This window comes from Callorhinus ursinus, unplaced genomic scaffold (genome assembly GCF_003265705.2).
Source record: "Callorhinus ursinus isolate GAN/ISIS: 27379988/994484 unplaced genomic scaffold, GSC_fseal_2.0 scaffold55, whole genome shotgun sequence".
In the NCBI taxonomy this organism is placed as follows: domain Eukaryota; kingdom Metazoa; phylum Chordata; class Mammalia; order Carnivora; family Otariidae; genus Callorhinus; species Callorhinus ursinus.
This window is the reverse complement of record NW_027397117.1, coordinates 712,736-727,772: the sequence shown is the minus strand read 5'-3', so window position 1 is coordinate 727,772 and position 15,037 is coordinate 712,736. Positions and strand designations below refer to the sequence as shown.

Below are 15,037 nucleotides of genomic sequence, written 5' to 3'. Positions count from 1 at the left end.
CGCGCCGCCAACGCCCCGGGACCGGAGCCTCGCGCCTCCCGCCCGCCGCGGTAAGCGCTCGGCGGCCCCGCGGACCCCGGCCCGCCGCGGGGCCCGGGGCAGGCCCGCCCCCGACGCCGAGGCGGCCGCGCCGAGCCTGCGAGAGTCAGAGCGAGAGCGCGGGCCGCCGGCACGGACCCTCCCGCGTCTCTGTCCAGGCCGCCGCCGCCGCTGCCGCCGCCCGGTGCGTCCGCCCTCCCGCCGGCCCCTCCCAGGCGCGGCCCCGAGGGAGGCCGGGCCCCTCCCGGTGGGCGACCGCCCTCGCCCCTCGCCCCGCGCACCTGGCGCCCCCTCCCTGAAGGGCACGCCGTCCTCCCGGGCGGCCCGCCTCCTTCCCACCCCCGCGCTCCTAACGGTCGTCCTCCGGCCCCTCGGCAGCCCTGCCCGGCCCCCTCCCGTCCGCGCGCATCCTCCGTCGGGCCCGCCCGGGGGCCCCCCGACCCTAATGCCCGGCGCTCCCCGGAGACTTCCCCAGTGTGCCTCCGGGCTCTTATCGGAATCAGCTGGGCCCTGCATGTCTTAGAGTCCAGGCGTTCCATGACTTTGGCCAACGTGGAAGCCTTTCTTCTTACGTGAAGCACCTCCGCTGGGTCTTCACCTAAATTTCCTTTCAACGACATTAGTGCTTGGTCATTGGGGTCTTCTTCCTCCTTGTTGCCGGGCCGTTTCAACACCTTAAGTCTTTCGTGTCTCCAGGCCAGTCTCTTCCCAAAGCCCCGCGCCTCTGATGCAGTAGCTCCCTGGCCTCGGCCCCTCACACTTTGCCTCCCCCCACCCCAAGTTAACTTGAAAGAGATCCTCATTTTGCATTTCTTATCCAGTCATTACCACAATTCCCAGCAAGCGTCCCGCTCTGGTCTTTCATAGGGCTCCAGCCCTGGGAGATGCTAAGTCAATTGTTGGCCTGTTCTTTCGTCCACCCACCCCAGTCTCACTCACGTCTTGCTTCTTATTGCTGCTTATCCAAAACTTAGCCTGCACACCACATCTCCACTGTTTCTCCGAGCTGACATGCCAGTTGCACCTTGGCCCCCCATCCCTGGACTCTGCATCTGAAGCCCATGGATACCAACAGGCTGGTCCCCTTTGCCATTCATGATGTGGGAGTTTGCCCTCAGGATCCTTCATCTGTACTTTTCCCTGTGCAGTCCCAGGCCACCAATCCCTCAGCCAGCTCCAGAGGTCTGCTGTGTAATTGCAAAGGGCTGAAACAGATCTGGACTTGGCGTTGCTGCCCCGGCTTGGGGACCAAGGGCCTTAAGGGTCCCATATGGTGATTACAGTCAAGTGAGTTGTGTTCCTAGACCTCTGGCCTGGCTTTTTTAGCCAGTGGACAAATGAGTTTTGTTGTGATTTGATGTATCCAAGGACCCCAGTTTGCCCTTGTCTGTGGTTGGAGTTAGGGATAGAAACACTTCAGAACAGAGAAAGGGAGAAGAGGTTGCCATGTGAGGAATTTAAAAAAATCTAAGGAGAAATTTAAAATGGCTTAAAACTCACAAAGTACTTAGGGAGGTTCCTGCTGCTTGTGCATCCCTTCTTTAGTCTCGAACGGAGTGTCTAGGAACATGGGGTACCCTGTGGGGGCAGCTGCATCTTCCTTTCCTTGTTTTCCCTGGCTGGGTCCCAAGACTGGGCAAGTGGGCAGAAGGGATCAAATGAGGTAAAGTGTGAAAGCGCTTTGAAAACGTAACCAGTAGACGTGCCAAGGGGCGTTATTTGTCATGACGGCTCAGAGAGTGGAGAGCTGCGCTAACTGACCGGGCGGGGGGAGCACGGGCTCGCACCCTTCCTAAGCCTCAGAGTTATTCTGCCATGCATGGAGAATCTTTCCATCCTGAGAAAGGGCGGAGTCACCTCCCAACAGGCTTGGGACTGGGCGGTTGCTGGTTGCTCAGATGTTGGGGAATTTGGGACTCCACTTTGTTAATAGTGGTACCTTTCCGTGCCAAGGCACATTGCTCTGGAATGGGGCTAATTTTAGGGGTGATGGAATGAGGAAATAATGTTAACTTAGTGTGTACTAGGACTGCCTCTTCTTTGGATCTTTTTCTTGTGAGAGTTTTGAACCCCAGAGAACAGGCTTCCCTCCTGTTCTGCAAGCCTATTGTGAGCACCCTGGACCAGTGTGTGTCCTCTCTTCTCAACTCCAGCAGGGGGCGGCCTTTTAATAGCAATAATTCCAACACCGAGGGAGGGAGAGTATGCTGAGGCCTGAGAAAGAAGACTGGGCAGGCAGGCACAGAGGGAGTGCGTTGGGAGATGAGGCAGGCAGATGCTGAAGGTAGGACCATGGGGTGGCAGGTAAGCTGGAATGAGCCTGTGAGGAGAGCCTTAGATTAACAAGCCAGGAAAGGGTGCTGTGCCCAGTCCTGTGTGCTGCCTGTCCCTGCTCTTTCCTTCGCTGGAAAGGGACCCAAACAGCTGGCTTTGAGAGTTTGTGATAGAGAAACTTAGCAGAATGTTTTAAACCTCTTCTTGAGGATTTCTCTCCTGGCAGGATTTCAGATTTCTCTCATGGGATAGTATAATTAGGAAACGATTTCCTTGTTTGCTCTTTAGAGGGGAGACTGAACTGGAATAAATTGGTTTCTCTTGTCTCCGTTCTTCCCCATAAACACCAAGTAGGCTTTACCTGCGCTCGTGATACGGAGGAAGGGTCCTCAGCCGTGGCAGTGTTGATACGTTGGGCCAGCTAATTCCTTGTTGTGGGGGGGCTGCCCTGTGTATTGTAGGGTGGGGAGCCGCATCCTTGCCCTCCACCTGTTAGAGGCTAGTAGCGCCTTCCAGTCATGCCCACCAAAGCCATCTGCAGATACTGCCACATGTCCCTTAGGGAGCACAGCGCCCCTCCCCAGTTGAGAACCACTGGCTTGGGAGGAAACGTGGTGCCAATGCCGCGGGTTTGGAGGGGTGGGCACCATGGGGCGGCTCGTGTGCTGCCTCACAGGCCGGCGGCCACCAGCTGCTGGGACCGTGTCGTCCTGTGGCTGGGCTTGCCTGGAGACGCGACTTCTTTCTCTAGCCGCTCTTCTCCTTCCTCTGCCCTGACTGCCTTTTCCTCACTTCTGCAGTTGCCCTGCTGCTCACACCGGGAGCCACCCCTCCTCAGTTTGCTTCTGACAAGCAGGGCGGGAAGGTGAAGGCCAGAAGCGGAAGCGTCGAGGAGAGCCGCCTTTGCCACTCCCGGGAAGGGAGGGAGAGTGAGTTGTCCCCTGTCCCCGAAGCCTTCCGCACCCAGAGGGCTCTTCTGTTCCCCACCTTCCCCCTGAAGATGGGGCCCTTCTGGAACGAGCTGCAGGAAGCTCAGAACAGTCTTTCCTGAGGTTTGTTTGAAGGAATGTGGGGTGTTTTCCTTGGAGTGAGGAAGACTCAGGTATGCAGTAGCTATTCGCAAATGTCTTTTTGTTTCCTAAACCTTTTTTTTTAACGGTGGTTAAAATGTACCATTTAACTGAGTTTTCAGCCGAGTTTTTGAGTGTCCAGCTCTGTGAGGTTAAGTATGTTCGTGTTGTGCCACCGTCACCACCATCCATCTCCACAGCTGCCCCACTTGCCTCATTCAGGCTGAAACTCAGTGCCATTGAACAGCTCCCCGCTCTCCCCACCCCCCAACCCTGGCCCGTTGTTCTACTCCCCGTGTTTCTAAATTTGATTCTTTAGGAATCTCGCATAAGAGGAATCCTAGGGTATTTGTTCTTTTGTGACTGGGTGGTTTCCATTTGGTGTAATGTCTTCAAGGCTGATTCACTGGTCAGATTAAGTAGGGATGGTAGCATCGGTCCTGCGAGGCCTGCTCGAATCTGGTGAAAGGGAGAGCTTTTCAACAGATGTGTCTTCTCACGGTTGTGTGTGCCGTGGCATGCTGCATCACCAGCAGCGGCCAGCGAGGGCTGTTGTAGAAGAGATGCCCATGTCGGGGGAGGCCCACCCCGCTCGAGATGCTCTCCAAAGCTGCATTCCCTGCTAGGATGCTGGGGTTCTGGGACTGGGTCCCGCCTCTGTCGGAGCATTTTGCTTCACCTCCCCATGTGCAGCTGTACGTGAGAGCTGCTCTCCCTTGGCCCCTCTGCTGGAAACCCTTCCTCCTCTCTTGCCAGAGTTGTGGAGTCTTGGACTTGATGGAAACTGTGGAGGTACTCGGGTCCAGCCTCCCCTCCAGCCAGTGAGGGAAGCCCCCGTGCAGCTCCCCGAGACCTTGCCCACCTGTCCTCGCTCGGAACCGCCAGGGATGAGCCGCCTCCTGAGAGCCTCCTCTGCTGTTCCTTAGAGGGATAGGTCATTGCCACTGCCACTGCTTCTATCAGCCTCATTTCTGCTTTATGGTGAGGGGAGCGCCGTACTAGTCTGTAGCATAATAACGTTCTCTTCTTGGTTCTTAGTAGTTACGCTGGGCTCTTCCTGATCCATGGAAAGGGTCTGGGTGTTGATTCCTGGTGGGTAGACCAGCCCAAGGAGGGCACTGGCCAGACTTAACTGCCCGCAGCCTTCCGTGTGCCCTGCCTTTGGCCCTCAGGGCCTCCCCACCACCACTCCCCTTTTTCTGGCCCCCTCCCCCCAGTTGAATCCCTAGATTCTAGCCACCAAACAGGCAGCCTTGAGTTTTTTCCAGAAGGGAAATAAGTTTGCTCCCAGACTTCGTGTGTAATTTTTTTTTTTCAAAACGGATGTTTTTTTGTCTTTAGAATATCTGTGGCTGTGATGGGTTTTTTGTTTGTTTGTTTGCTTGTGTTTTATCTTTGTGTTGAGCGTTCCCACATACCTCAGCCAGCCCTTTACCGAGTGCCACACCCCACTGCGAGGGTGCTGAGACCAGGGCCTCACTCAGCTCTGCTGAGGGAATTAACTACTCTCGAGGCCTAACGTGGGGGACAGAGATGAGGAGGAGCAGAGGGTGTGGTTCTCTGCCCTGGATAACTGGAAGCGTCCAGCATCTGTAGATCTCCCCATTGTGCAGGACAGAGGAGGCCCAGAAGTGGGGAGGCCCATCTGGCCCACTGGTTTAACCCCAGCTTTGTTTCCTCACCTCTCGGTAAGGATCTTTCTCGGATGTGAAGCTCCCTCCTCGGGCGCCACTGCAGTCAGATCATCGTCCTGTAGCTTGGGGACCTCGGTTCATTCCAGCATAGGCCCCTGCCTGAAGAGAGTCCAGTCCCGGCCCTACTTGCTTCTTGGGGGCAAGGCTGCCAAGTGAGTCTGGGGTGGAGGGAGGCAACCCCTGCTGAAGCTGGAAGGGGCTCTAGCTGCCCTGTTTCCTCCCTTCCCCCAGGTCTTCCCTCATCGTGACAGTTCGCCTCACTCATGCTGGGCGGCACGTGGCTGGCTTAGGTGAGCCCTTTCAGAGTTCAGTAGGTGGGAATCTATACCCTACTGCCTTGTGGTTCTCCGGGTGTGCTGTCTCCGAGGCCTAGTGTCCCGGTGCCTCCACAGGTGTTTGGAGAGTGAACGCCAGGTCCCCCCCTCTTCCCTTCAGCCCCTCTGACCTCGAGGACACGCCCAGCTCCATCATGGCAGCGGAGACCCTCAATTTTGGGCCTGAGTGGTGAGTTAGACATGCTCTGGATGGCCTGGAGAAGCCAGGAAGAATGGGGTTGCTCCGACTCCTGTCCCTTTCCTTCCCTGTGTCCCTTGCCTAGGCTGAGGGCCCTTTCCAGTGGCGGCAGCGTGGCCTCCCCACCCCCGTCCCCTGCCATGCCCAAGTACAAGCTGGCTGACTATCGCTATGGGCGAGAAGAAATGCTGGCTCTCTACGTCAAGGAGAACAAGGTGGGGGGCAGGCGGGTGTGGGGTGTGTGGCCCCGTTGCCTGCTTGGTCTCAGCCAGTGGAGAGAGTCCAGGAGCAGGTGGGATCCCGGCTCTCCTGCCCCGACTGACAGGTGCCGGATGAGCTGCAGGACAAGGAGTTTGCTGCGGTGCTGCAGGAGGAGCCGCTGCAGCCTCTGGCGCTGGAGCCTCTGACTGAGGAGGAGCAGGTGGGGCTGGGCTGGGGCGGTGCAGGGCAGGGCGCTGGGTCTTCCCCTCGCAGAGACGGCCTGAAGCTGGGAAGATAGGTGGTGGAGGTTGTGGTTCTGGGCAGGGATCGGCGGCAGGGCGGGGCGGGGGGGGGGGGGGGGGGGGGCCGGGGGCCCCCCTGCCACCCTTGGCTCCCTCCCCGAGGAAATTCCCCCCTGTCAGTGAACAGTGTGGCTGTGCTGAGGCTGATGGGGAAAGGGGCTGGCCCCCCCCTAGGTGGCACCTCCCGTGGCAGGGGCAGCACTCGGAGCCGAGGTAGAGGGGGTGACGGTGTGTTCTGGGGGCGGGCTGTGGTTTTGAGGGTGCAGAGAGATGGTCAGGCAGGTTTCCCACGTGTATCTCCTCCTTTATCCAGGCCGAGGCCGTGGTGACAGTTGCTTTTACCAAAGAAGCATTGAAGAAGGCGATGGGGCATTTGGTCGAAACCCCCGGGAGATCCAGCGTAGCCAGAGTTGGGATGACAGGTGCTGGCAGCATAGTGGCAGAGCGGAGAGAAGCCCTGCGGCGCCGTCCCTGGACGGCGGCTCGGGTCTTTGTCCGCAGAGGGCAACAGGAGACCCACCAAATCAGCCCTGGCCACAGAGTGTCCTCTTTGCCTCTGACTGACTTCCTGTAGCTCTCTTCCTTTTCCTTCTGATTCTCCTAGGCCTCGTTTAGCCTGCGACCTTCTCTGCGTGCCCCTCTGGGCTCCCTTCCAAGGCTGACATCTCCCTAGTACCCCGCCCCTGTGCCTTCCCCCTTCCCACCGCTCTCAGGACGGAGCGGACGGGCGCTGCGGGCGTTCCGCAAATTGGAGGGCGGGGTGGGATCCATCCTCCTTTGACCCAACGCCTTTTCCTTCTGCAGAGGCGAGAGAAGGTTTGAGAAGTCGGCCAGGAGGGATGGAGGTATGGAGAGTGGCGATGGCCATGTCCCGGAGGTCACTGGGGGGTGGGGGTGGGGGGGGGTGAAATGGGCGGTGCCATTAGGGGAGTGTTTTCCTGAGGGAGGTGGGGGGGGACAGGAGGGCCTGGAGCTGGACTCCTTTTTACTGCAAGGTCTGTAGTAAGAGTCTTCCAGGGACCGTGGCTGCTGTTCCGCTGACTGTGTCTTCCCCACCCCCAAGCACGATCCGGGTTTGAGGAGGGAGGGGCTGGCCCGAGGAAGGAACATGCCCGCTCAGATAGCGAGAACTGGCGTTCTCTTCGGGAGGAGCAAGAGGAAGAGGAGGAGGGCAGTTGGAGACTTGGGGCAGGACCCCGGCGAGATGGCGACCGCTGGCGCTCAGCCAGCCCTGGTGAGGTTGGGGCCGGATGGGGGTCGTGGGGTCAGAGGGTGGGCTCCCGCGGCGGTGGAGGGACCAGAAAGCTTCCTGGAGTGGACAGGGGTGGGAGGGCAGGCCTGGCAGTGCCGGTTGGTCCCGGGGTGGAGGGGGAGGTCCCGGTGGGCAGCAGAAAGGCGAAGGCTGGCTTGACCGGAATACCGACCTTCCTTCTCTTGACTTTTCCCGCCCAGATGGCGGCCCCCGCTCTGCTGGCTGGCGGGAACACGGGGACCGGCGTCGCAAGTTCGAATTTGATTTGCGAGGGGATCGAGGAGGGTGTGGTGAAGAGGAAGGGCGGGGTGGGGGAGGCAGCTCTCACCTCCGGAGGTGCCGAGGGCCTGACGGCTTTGAGGAAGACAAAGATGGTCTCCCGGAGTGGTGCCTGGATGACGAGGATGAAGAGATGGGCACCTTCGATGCCTCTGGGGCTTTCCTGCCTCTCAAGGTATCGGAGGAAACACAGGGAAGGTCTCCGCTGGAGGGGGAGGAGGGTGGGACCTACCCTGGTGGTGGCCTCTCGCTCCCACCTGTTCATCCTCTGCCTCTCGCTCCCCACCGTGTCCCCTAACCCTGTGCAGAAGGGCCCCAAGGAGCCCATTCCTGAGGAGCAGGAGCTCGACTTCCAGGGCCTGGAGGAAGAGGAGGAAGAGCCTCCTGAAGGGCTAGACGAGGGGGGGCCTGAGGCAGGTGAGCCTGCGGGGGGCGGGGGGCAGTGCCTTGAGCCCAGGCCAGGTGGGCAGAGGGGCCCTCACCAGGCTGTGCCACCCACCTTTAGGAGAAGGCAGCTTGGGCGAAGAGCAGGTGTTGCCGGGTGGGGGAGGAACGGAGCAGGGCCGTGTCTGAAAGGCAGAGTGTCAGTTCAAATTCAGGCACAATCAAGATGATCTGTGCAAATCCTTGAAAGAATCTGAAGAACGCAGTGTTAAGTCCGTGGTGGTATGTGTACGGTCTTGGGCAGTGACGCGGACACGTGCACAACGTGTCCAGTGTTGCAAGGTGGGGTTTGTGGTGCTGATTTGCTGGGTGTTAGCAGAGTTGAGCAGTTAGATGGGTGGATTCAAGGCCCAGAGACCTAGGTTCTGGCCACAAATGGGAGACCCGTGTCAAGTCATTTTTAAGGCCTTTTAGCTCTTTGTTTTGAATTCTGGTAATTACCCGTGTCTTTCAGGAGGGAAGGAACTGACTCCACTACCTCCTCAGGAGGAGAAGTCCAGTTCCCCATCCCCACTGCCCACCTTGGGCCCCCTCTGGGGAGCTAATGGGGAAGGTGACGACGCTGCAGACAAGGACCTGCCGGCAGCTGAAGGTAGTGGAGGGGGGGAGACGCTCCTCTTCCTTGGGGTGGGATGGAGGTACCTAAGGCATCTTGGGTGGGGGAAAGAGGTAGAACTAGAGTCCACTTTTCTGGAACGACGGTGGTTAGGGAAGCGTCTCATTCTCTTCTCTGGAGCACCATTTCACTTGCTTTCTTTGCTTCTAGATGATATGAGGGGACTGCCGCTGAGTCCTGTGGTAGGCTCACCCTCTGGCCCGCCTGGAGATCTGGAGGATGATGAAGGCCTGAAGCACCTGCAGCAGGTGTGAGGAACCTCAGAAGGCTCTGGGGATCCTGCCCTACGGGGGACGGAGAGCCATTGCTCCCTCTGTCCCTCTGCATTGTGACCCGACCTCTTGACTGCACCCCGATCTTAGCCCCAGCCCCGTCCTGATGTCATGATTGGGCTGTTGAGGCTTCCTCTCTCCCTGGTCTCCCAGGAGGCGGAGAAGCTGGTGGCCTCCCTGCAGGACAGCTCCCTGGAGGAGGAGCAGTTCACGGCCGCCATGCAGGCCCAGGGCCTGCGCCACTCAGCAGCTGCCACTGCCCTCCCCCTGAGCCATGGTGCGGCCCGGAAGTGGTTCTACAAGGATCCCCAGGGGGAGATCCAAGGTGCCTGTGGGCAGTGGGGACCGTGCCAGCGGGGCTGCTGGGGGCAGGGGGACAACACCGTTCTTGTTCAGGGCTTCACCGGCTCGGCTTTCTGACCGAGGTCCCCCTTCCCTTGGTCCAGGCCCCTTCACAACACAGGAAATGGCAGAGTGGTTCCAGGCGGGCTATTTCTCCATGGCGCTACTGGTGAAGCGGGGCTGTGATGAGGGCTTCCAGCCACTGGGTGAGGTGATCAAGATGTGGGGTCGTGTGCCCTTTGCCCCGGGACCCTCGCCACCCCCACTGCTGGTGAGCCCGGCCGCCTTGGCGAGGAGTGGGGTGGGGAGGGGAAGCGGGAGCTGCGCTGGGGGCACAGGGCGGAAGGGCAGAGCCACAGGCGCGCCATGGGCCTCGCACAGGGCAACATGGACCAGGAGCGGCTGAAGAAGCAGCAGGAGCTTGCCGCGGCCGCCCTGTACCAGCAGCTGCAGCACCAGCAGTTTCTGCAGCTGGTTGGCAGGTACGGGGGCGCCTAGAATGTCTTGGCGGCCAGGCGGGCTGCGGGCTCGGAGCTGGGGGCCCCCGCCCTCCTGACGCCCATGTCTGGGCCCGCAGCCGGCAGCTCCCACAGTGCGCGCTCCGGGAGAAGGCGGCTCTGGGGGACCTGAGCCCGCCGCAGCAGCAGCAGCTCACCGCCTTCCTGCAGCAGCTCCAAGCTCTCAAACCGCCCAGGTTCAGGGGCTGGTGTCTTTTGGGGGCGAGGGGGGCAGACCCAAGAGGAACTCGGAGTTCTGAGAAACCCTGCTCTGCTCCTCAGAGGCGGGGACCAGAACCTGCTCCCAACCATGAACCGGTCCTTGTCAGTGCCGGATTCGGGCCCCCTCTGGGACATACATACCTCAGCCTCATCACAGTCAGGTGTGTGGCCCGCCTGTTCCCTGCCCCCATGTTCTGAGCCGCCCCCCCCCCCCAATCCCCCGGGGTGAGGGGGGGGGGGGGGCTTTGTGTCTGCTCCCGCCCTCTGGGCGCTCCAGCCCAGCCTGAGTCGTCTGCTGCTGCTGCCCTTGCTTCTGCAGGCGGTGAGGCCAGTCTTTGGGACATACCAATTAACTCTTCGACTCAGGGTCCAATTCTAGAACAACTCCAGCTGCAGCACAAAGTGAGTAGGCTTCCTGGGACTGGGGTCCTCGGGCAGCGAGGGCCGGGCCAAGGCAGAGAAGGCCGGGGGTGTGGGGGGGGGGCGCCCAGGTCTGCCACCTGAGCTCGTTGGACATGCCAGTTCCAAGAGCGCAGAGAAGCGGAGCTCAGGGCGAAGCGGGAGGAGGAGGAGCGCAAGCGGCGGGAGGAGAAGCGGCGGCAGCAGCAGCAGGAGGAGCAGAAGCGGCGGCAGGAGGAGGAGGAGCTGTTCCGGCGCAAGCAGGTGTGTGCCCGGCTGCCCCCAGCCCCGCTCGCCCACGCCCCCGGGGCCCAGGCCGCTGGCCCTCACCACGCTGCTGCCCCGGCCCAGGTGCGGCAGCAGGAACTCCTGCTGAAGCTGCTGCAGCAGCAGCAGGCGGTGGCCGCTGTCCCGGCGCCCCCCGCACCCCCGGCGCCCAGCTCCCCGCCCCCGCTGTGGGCCGGCCTGGCCAAGCAGGGGCTCTCCATGAAGACGCTGCTCGAGCTGCAGTTGGAGGGCGAGCGGCAGCTGCACAAGCAGCCCCCGCCCCGGGAGCCATCGCGGGCCCAGGCCCCCAACCACCGCGTGGTGAGCAGGCTGGCCCTGACATTCCCCGACCCCGCCGACCGCCAGTTTTTGAGCCCTCGGGAACCCCTTCCGGTCAGCTCCCAGGGTGACCCGTGGGGTGGGGGGAGTCGCTGAGCCCCGACTTTCCAGCCTGAGCGCTGGTCTGTATCTGACTGTGAAGCGTCTTCTGGGCGGCCCTCACCTCGTCCCACTCGGCTATCTCCGTGAGCCTCCCCACCTAGTTGTTCTAGAGTGAGTGAGTGAGTGAGAGAGAGAGAGAGAGAGAGAGAGAGAGAGAGAGAGTGTGTGTGTGTGTGTGTGTGTGTGTGTGTGTGTGTGTGTGTGTCCGTATTGGGGCCACTCTGATTTTTGCCATCTGTAGCAGCTTGGGGGCCTGGGCTCGGCCCCCCTGAACCAGTGGGTATCTGAGGCCGGGCCACTGTGGGGCGGGCCCGACAAGAGTGGGGGCGGCAGCGGCGGCCCGGGGCTCTGGGAGGACACCCTCAAGAGCGGCGGGAGCCTGGCCCGCGGCCTGGGCTTGAAGAACAGCCGGAGCAGCCCCTCTCTCAGGTGGGTGCCGGGGCCTGCAGGCTCCGTCCGGTCTCGGGCAGGGCTTGGAAGGATGTGGCAGGCCTCCGCTGATCTCTGGCCTCTGATTCGTCCCCGGCCCACTCAGTGACTCGTACAGCCACCTGTCCGGTCGGCCTGTGCGCAAAAAGACCGAGGAGGAAGAGAAGCTGTTGAAGCTGCTGCAGGGCATCCCCAGGCCCCAGGACGGCTTCACCCAGTGGTGTGAGCAGATGCTGCACACGCTGAGCACCACGGGCAGCCTGGATGGTACAGGCGACAGACTCGGGGAGGCCGGGCGGGGCCGGGGCTTCCGCACCTGCATCAATCAGGTGGGCCCTGACTGCCCCTCCCCTCCTGCCTTTTAGTACCCATGGCTGTAGCGATCCTCAAGGAGGTGGAATCCCCCTACGACGTCCACGATTATATCCGTTCCTGCTTGGGAGACACGCTGGAAGCCAAAGAATTTGCCAAACAGTTCCTGGAGCGGAGGGCCAAACAGAAAGCCAGCCAGCAGCGGCAGCAGCAGCAGGTGAGGCTTCAAGGGCCCTTGGTAGGTGGGGTGAGGCTGCCCCTCACCGTGCTGACCCAGCTTCCCTGTCTGAGCCTCACAGGAGGCATGGCTGAGCAGTGGCTCCCTACAGACAGCCTTTCAGACCAACCACAGCACCAAACTCGGCCCTGGGGAGGGCAGCAAAGCCAAGAGGCGGGCGCTCATGCTGCACTCAGATCCTAGCATCTTGGGTGAGTTTGGGGGTGTGGCCATGAAGGAGGCTTTTTACTCAGCAGGGGCCAGGAGCCTGGGGAGAGCTCAAACCCAGCTTCTTCCCGGCTTCAGGGTACTCCCTGCACGGACCTTCTGGTGAGATCGAGAGCGTGGATGACTACTGACCAGCCCGTCCCACCAGCCCCTGGGCTGTAGGCCAGGGGCGGCAGCAGCGGCTTGGACCCTTGGGTCCCCAGCCTGCAGGCTCCCCACAGGGAGCATAGGAGGAAGCAGGGGCAGGGTCCCCAGCACTTGTTACAAACCACACGATGCACCTTAACTCACCCACCACGAGGCACTTTACAGATTGGGGGGGAAGGGTTTTTGTTTTTTGGGTTTTTGTTTTTGTTTTGTTTTTGTTTTTTCTTTAAAACATTTAAACAACCCTGAAGAAAGTGTTAGGAGAGACAAAAAAAAAAAAAAAAACATTGTTAAAAACTAGACTCTAAGCACCCCTTCCCCCTCTAGGGACAGTGAGGGTGACAATGGAAGGTCCACAGAGGTTTTTTGGGACTTTTGGTTTTGGTTTTTTGTTGTGTTTTTTTTTTTTTTAAGAAAAAAGAAATGAAAAAAAAAAAGGTTAGGAGATTGAAAGAAAAAAAACACACTGTTTTTTTTGGGGCAGTGGGGACACAGGCCCCACGGACCTGTTCTGCCTGGCCCCCAAGGCTGCACTTACCCTCCCTGCCCCGTAAGGTGGGCCATTGGGGTAACTGGAAGCTGGGGTGCCAGCAGTTTGCACAGCGAGGCCCCCTCAGCCCCGCCAGCCGGACCCGCTGTGAACGGCTCCCTTTGTTGCTGTGACTGTGGCGGAGGTGTCCGGTGTAGGGGCCAAAGTAGCCCCTTGGCTTTGCTGCTTTGGGGGAAAGTTGCACAAATGGGCCGGGCCGCCTCAGCTCTCCAGGCTGCCGTCCTGCGCTGGCTGACGAGGTAGAGGGGGAAGGGCCAGCCAGTGCCAGCCTCATCTGGCTGTCAAGGTGGAAGAACTTCCACTCTGGCCCCGGTGAGGGTTTCCCCCACTGCTGCCATTTGCAGGGGACGGCCTGGGTGTGAAGCTGAAAGCCTCAGCTCCCTGCCTTGCCACATGAATGTATTCTTTGGGCCACAAGCCCCTGCTGCGCCTTCTGCCTCAACCCTGTGCGAGGTGGGAGCGGAGCAGTTCCTCCAGGAGCTGGAGAGAGAGGCACCACTTAATGACTATTTTCTCCTGTGAAAGGGGCAAGAGGAGGGCCTAGGAGGCCAAGGGCGTGGGGGCAGCGTGGGGCTTCAGGATGCGGTGTGGGGGCTGTTAGAAGGGAGTTCCCTGCTTGCAGCCAGCTGTGTGGGACGTGGACCACCCAGCTCTGCTCTGACCCCTCCATTGACCAAATGGGGAGGAGCAAGTGGCCTCTCCCTTTTCTGCTCCCTGATGCCGTTTTTAATGTTGGGTAAGGTGCGAGGGTCAAGAATAGAAGTGTCGTCTCTCCTGGGTCAGGGGTAGGCTGCCCTTCTGTTGCTCACCAACTTATTCCCAATCACCTGCCTGGGTTTGTCTCCATTTGTGGTTTTTTTTTTTGTTTGTTTTTGTTTTAAACCGTTTGTTGTATCTTTTGGGTTTCTCGAACTTCTCCCATCGACCTCATTGCTCAGAGCGCAGTATTAGGGCAGGACTCTGCCACTGCCTCCCCTCCATGAATGTATTTATCCTTCCTGCCCTGGGGAAATGGGGAGTTCCCATGCAGCCCCAGAGAGACCACATTTTTTTTTGTTTTTGTTTTTGTTTTTGTTTTGCACCAAAGTGGCAACTGGGTCAGTGTTGGGGGATAAAGCTGGCCTTGGGGGTGGAGGGCTACCCTCCACCTGCTTCTCCCTGGTTTCAACAGTGTTAGCATCCGTGAAAAGACTTTATTCTCTCTAAAGCAATAAGGGGGTGATGGGCCAGGGGGAAATGTCTTGCTGCTGCTGGCCCCCCAGCTCCCCCCCTTCCTCACGCCAGTATTTGGCGGCATTAGAGGTGTCGGGGGGGAGTACTGTTGTGACTGAATGTAACTGCCCCCACCCCTGCCGCAGCCAATGCAGGGGAGGGGGGTGACACTCTTCCCTGTCTCTTCCTTCCCCTTCACCCCCAGCTAAAGAGACTTTGAACTTAGGGGGCCCTTGAGCCTGGAGAGGCCTTAACCCTGTGAGGAAGTGTAGGGGGAGCCCTCTCCCACCCCCATCCCCTTCTGAGAGTGGTCAATGTTTACAAGCCCCTGAGCCCCCCAGCCCAGGGACTCCACCCCCATTGCCGTCCTTTCCCACCTGTCTTCCTGGGCCCCAGCTGCTCTCCCACCCTCCTTGGGTTGGGGTGGGTGCAGGGGTTCTTCTGTATCCCCTTGTCTGCCTTGGGCCCACAATCTCCCCTACCCCCACCCTGTGTGACTCCCTTCTCTTCTACCTGCCCATGTAAATATTCCTTCCCCCAATAAAACTTGGCGTGTGTTCTCCCCTTCTGCTTCTGTGTCTTTTCTTGGAAGAAAGGGTCTTTGGGGAACAGGGACAAGGCTAAGCGCAAGGAACTGAAAGAGCTGTGGCCAGGGGCAACTGTGGTCAGCCAGCCAGCCCAGTCAGAGGGCTGTGTGTGGGGGGGAGCATCCATGGCCCTGCTGGGCAGAAGATCCTCCTGCCTGACTTGAGCTGAGAAGCTGTGAGAATTTCTCTCTGGTCCCTATTTATAAGGGGCTATATCCACCCCCCACCTCC

At 59.9% G+C, this 15,037-nt stretch overlaps 1 protein-coding gene across 1 annotated transcript; it reads left to right on the top strand.

Annotated features, from left to right (window-relative positions):
- On the top strand, positions 1–14,783 carry GIGYF1 (GRB10 interacting GYF protein 1). The gene is made up of 29 exons (XM_025864481.2): positions 1–50; positions 3,114–3,242; positions 4,140–4,364; positions 5,077–5,229; positions 5,309–5,367; positions 5,470–5,581; positions 5,676–5,805; positions 5,916–6,030; positions 6,214–6,306; positions 6,407–6,515; positions 6,898–6,938; positions 7,157–7,327; positions 7,546–7,799; positions 7,933–8,041; positions 8,523–8,660; positions 8,835–8,932; positions 9,110–9,281; positions 9,403–9,569; positions 9,680–9,780; positions 9,876–9,992; positions 10,078–10,178; positions 10,337–10,419; positions 10,540–10,680; positions 10,768–11,004; positions 11,366–11,553; positions 11,660–11,820; positions 11,919–12,082; positions 12,165–12,294; positions 12,389–14,783. The coding sequence occupies exons 6-29, from the start codon at positions 5,547–5,549 to the stop codon at positions 12,439–12,441; spliced, it is 3,108 nt and encodes a 1,035-aa protein (XP_025720266.1). The 5' UTR covers positions 1–50; positions 3,114–3,242; positions 4,140–4,364; positions 5,077–5,229; positions 5,309–5,367; positions 5,470–5,546; the 3' UTR covers positions 12,442–14,783.
- The last annotated feature ends 254 nt before the right edge of the window (positions 14,784–15,037 follow it).

Excerpts from the sequence above, each read along its gene's own strand:
- GIGYF1 (XM_025864481.2), top strand. The coding sequence starts at position 5,547 with ATGGCAGCGGAGACCCTCAATTTTGGGCCTGAGTG. Across the intron at positions 6,031-6,213 it reads GGTGGGGCTGGGCTGGGGCG|TGAACAGTGTGGCTGTGCTG; the intron begins GTGCAGGGCAGG and ends CCCCCCTGTCAG. Across the intron at positions 8,661-8,834 it reads GGACCTGCCGGCAGCTGAAG|ATGATATGAGGGGACTGCCG; the intron begins GTAGTGGAGGGG and ends CTTTGCTTCTAG.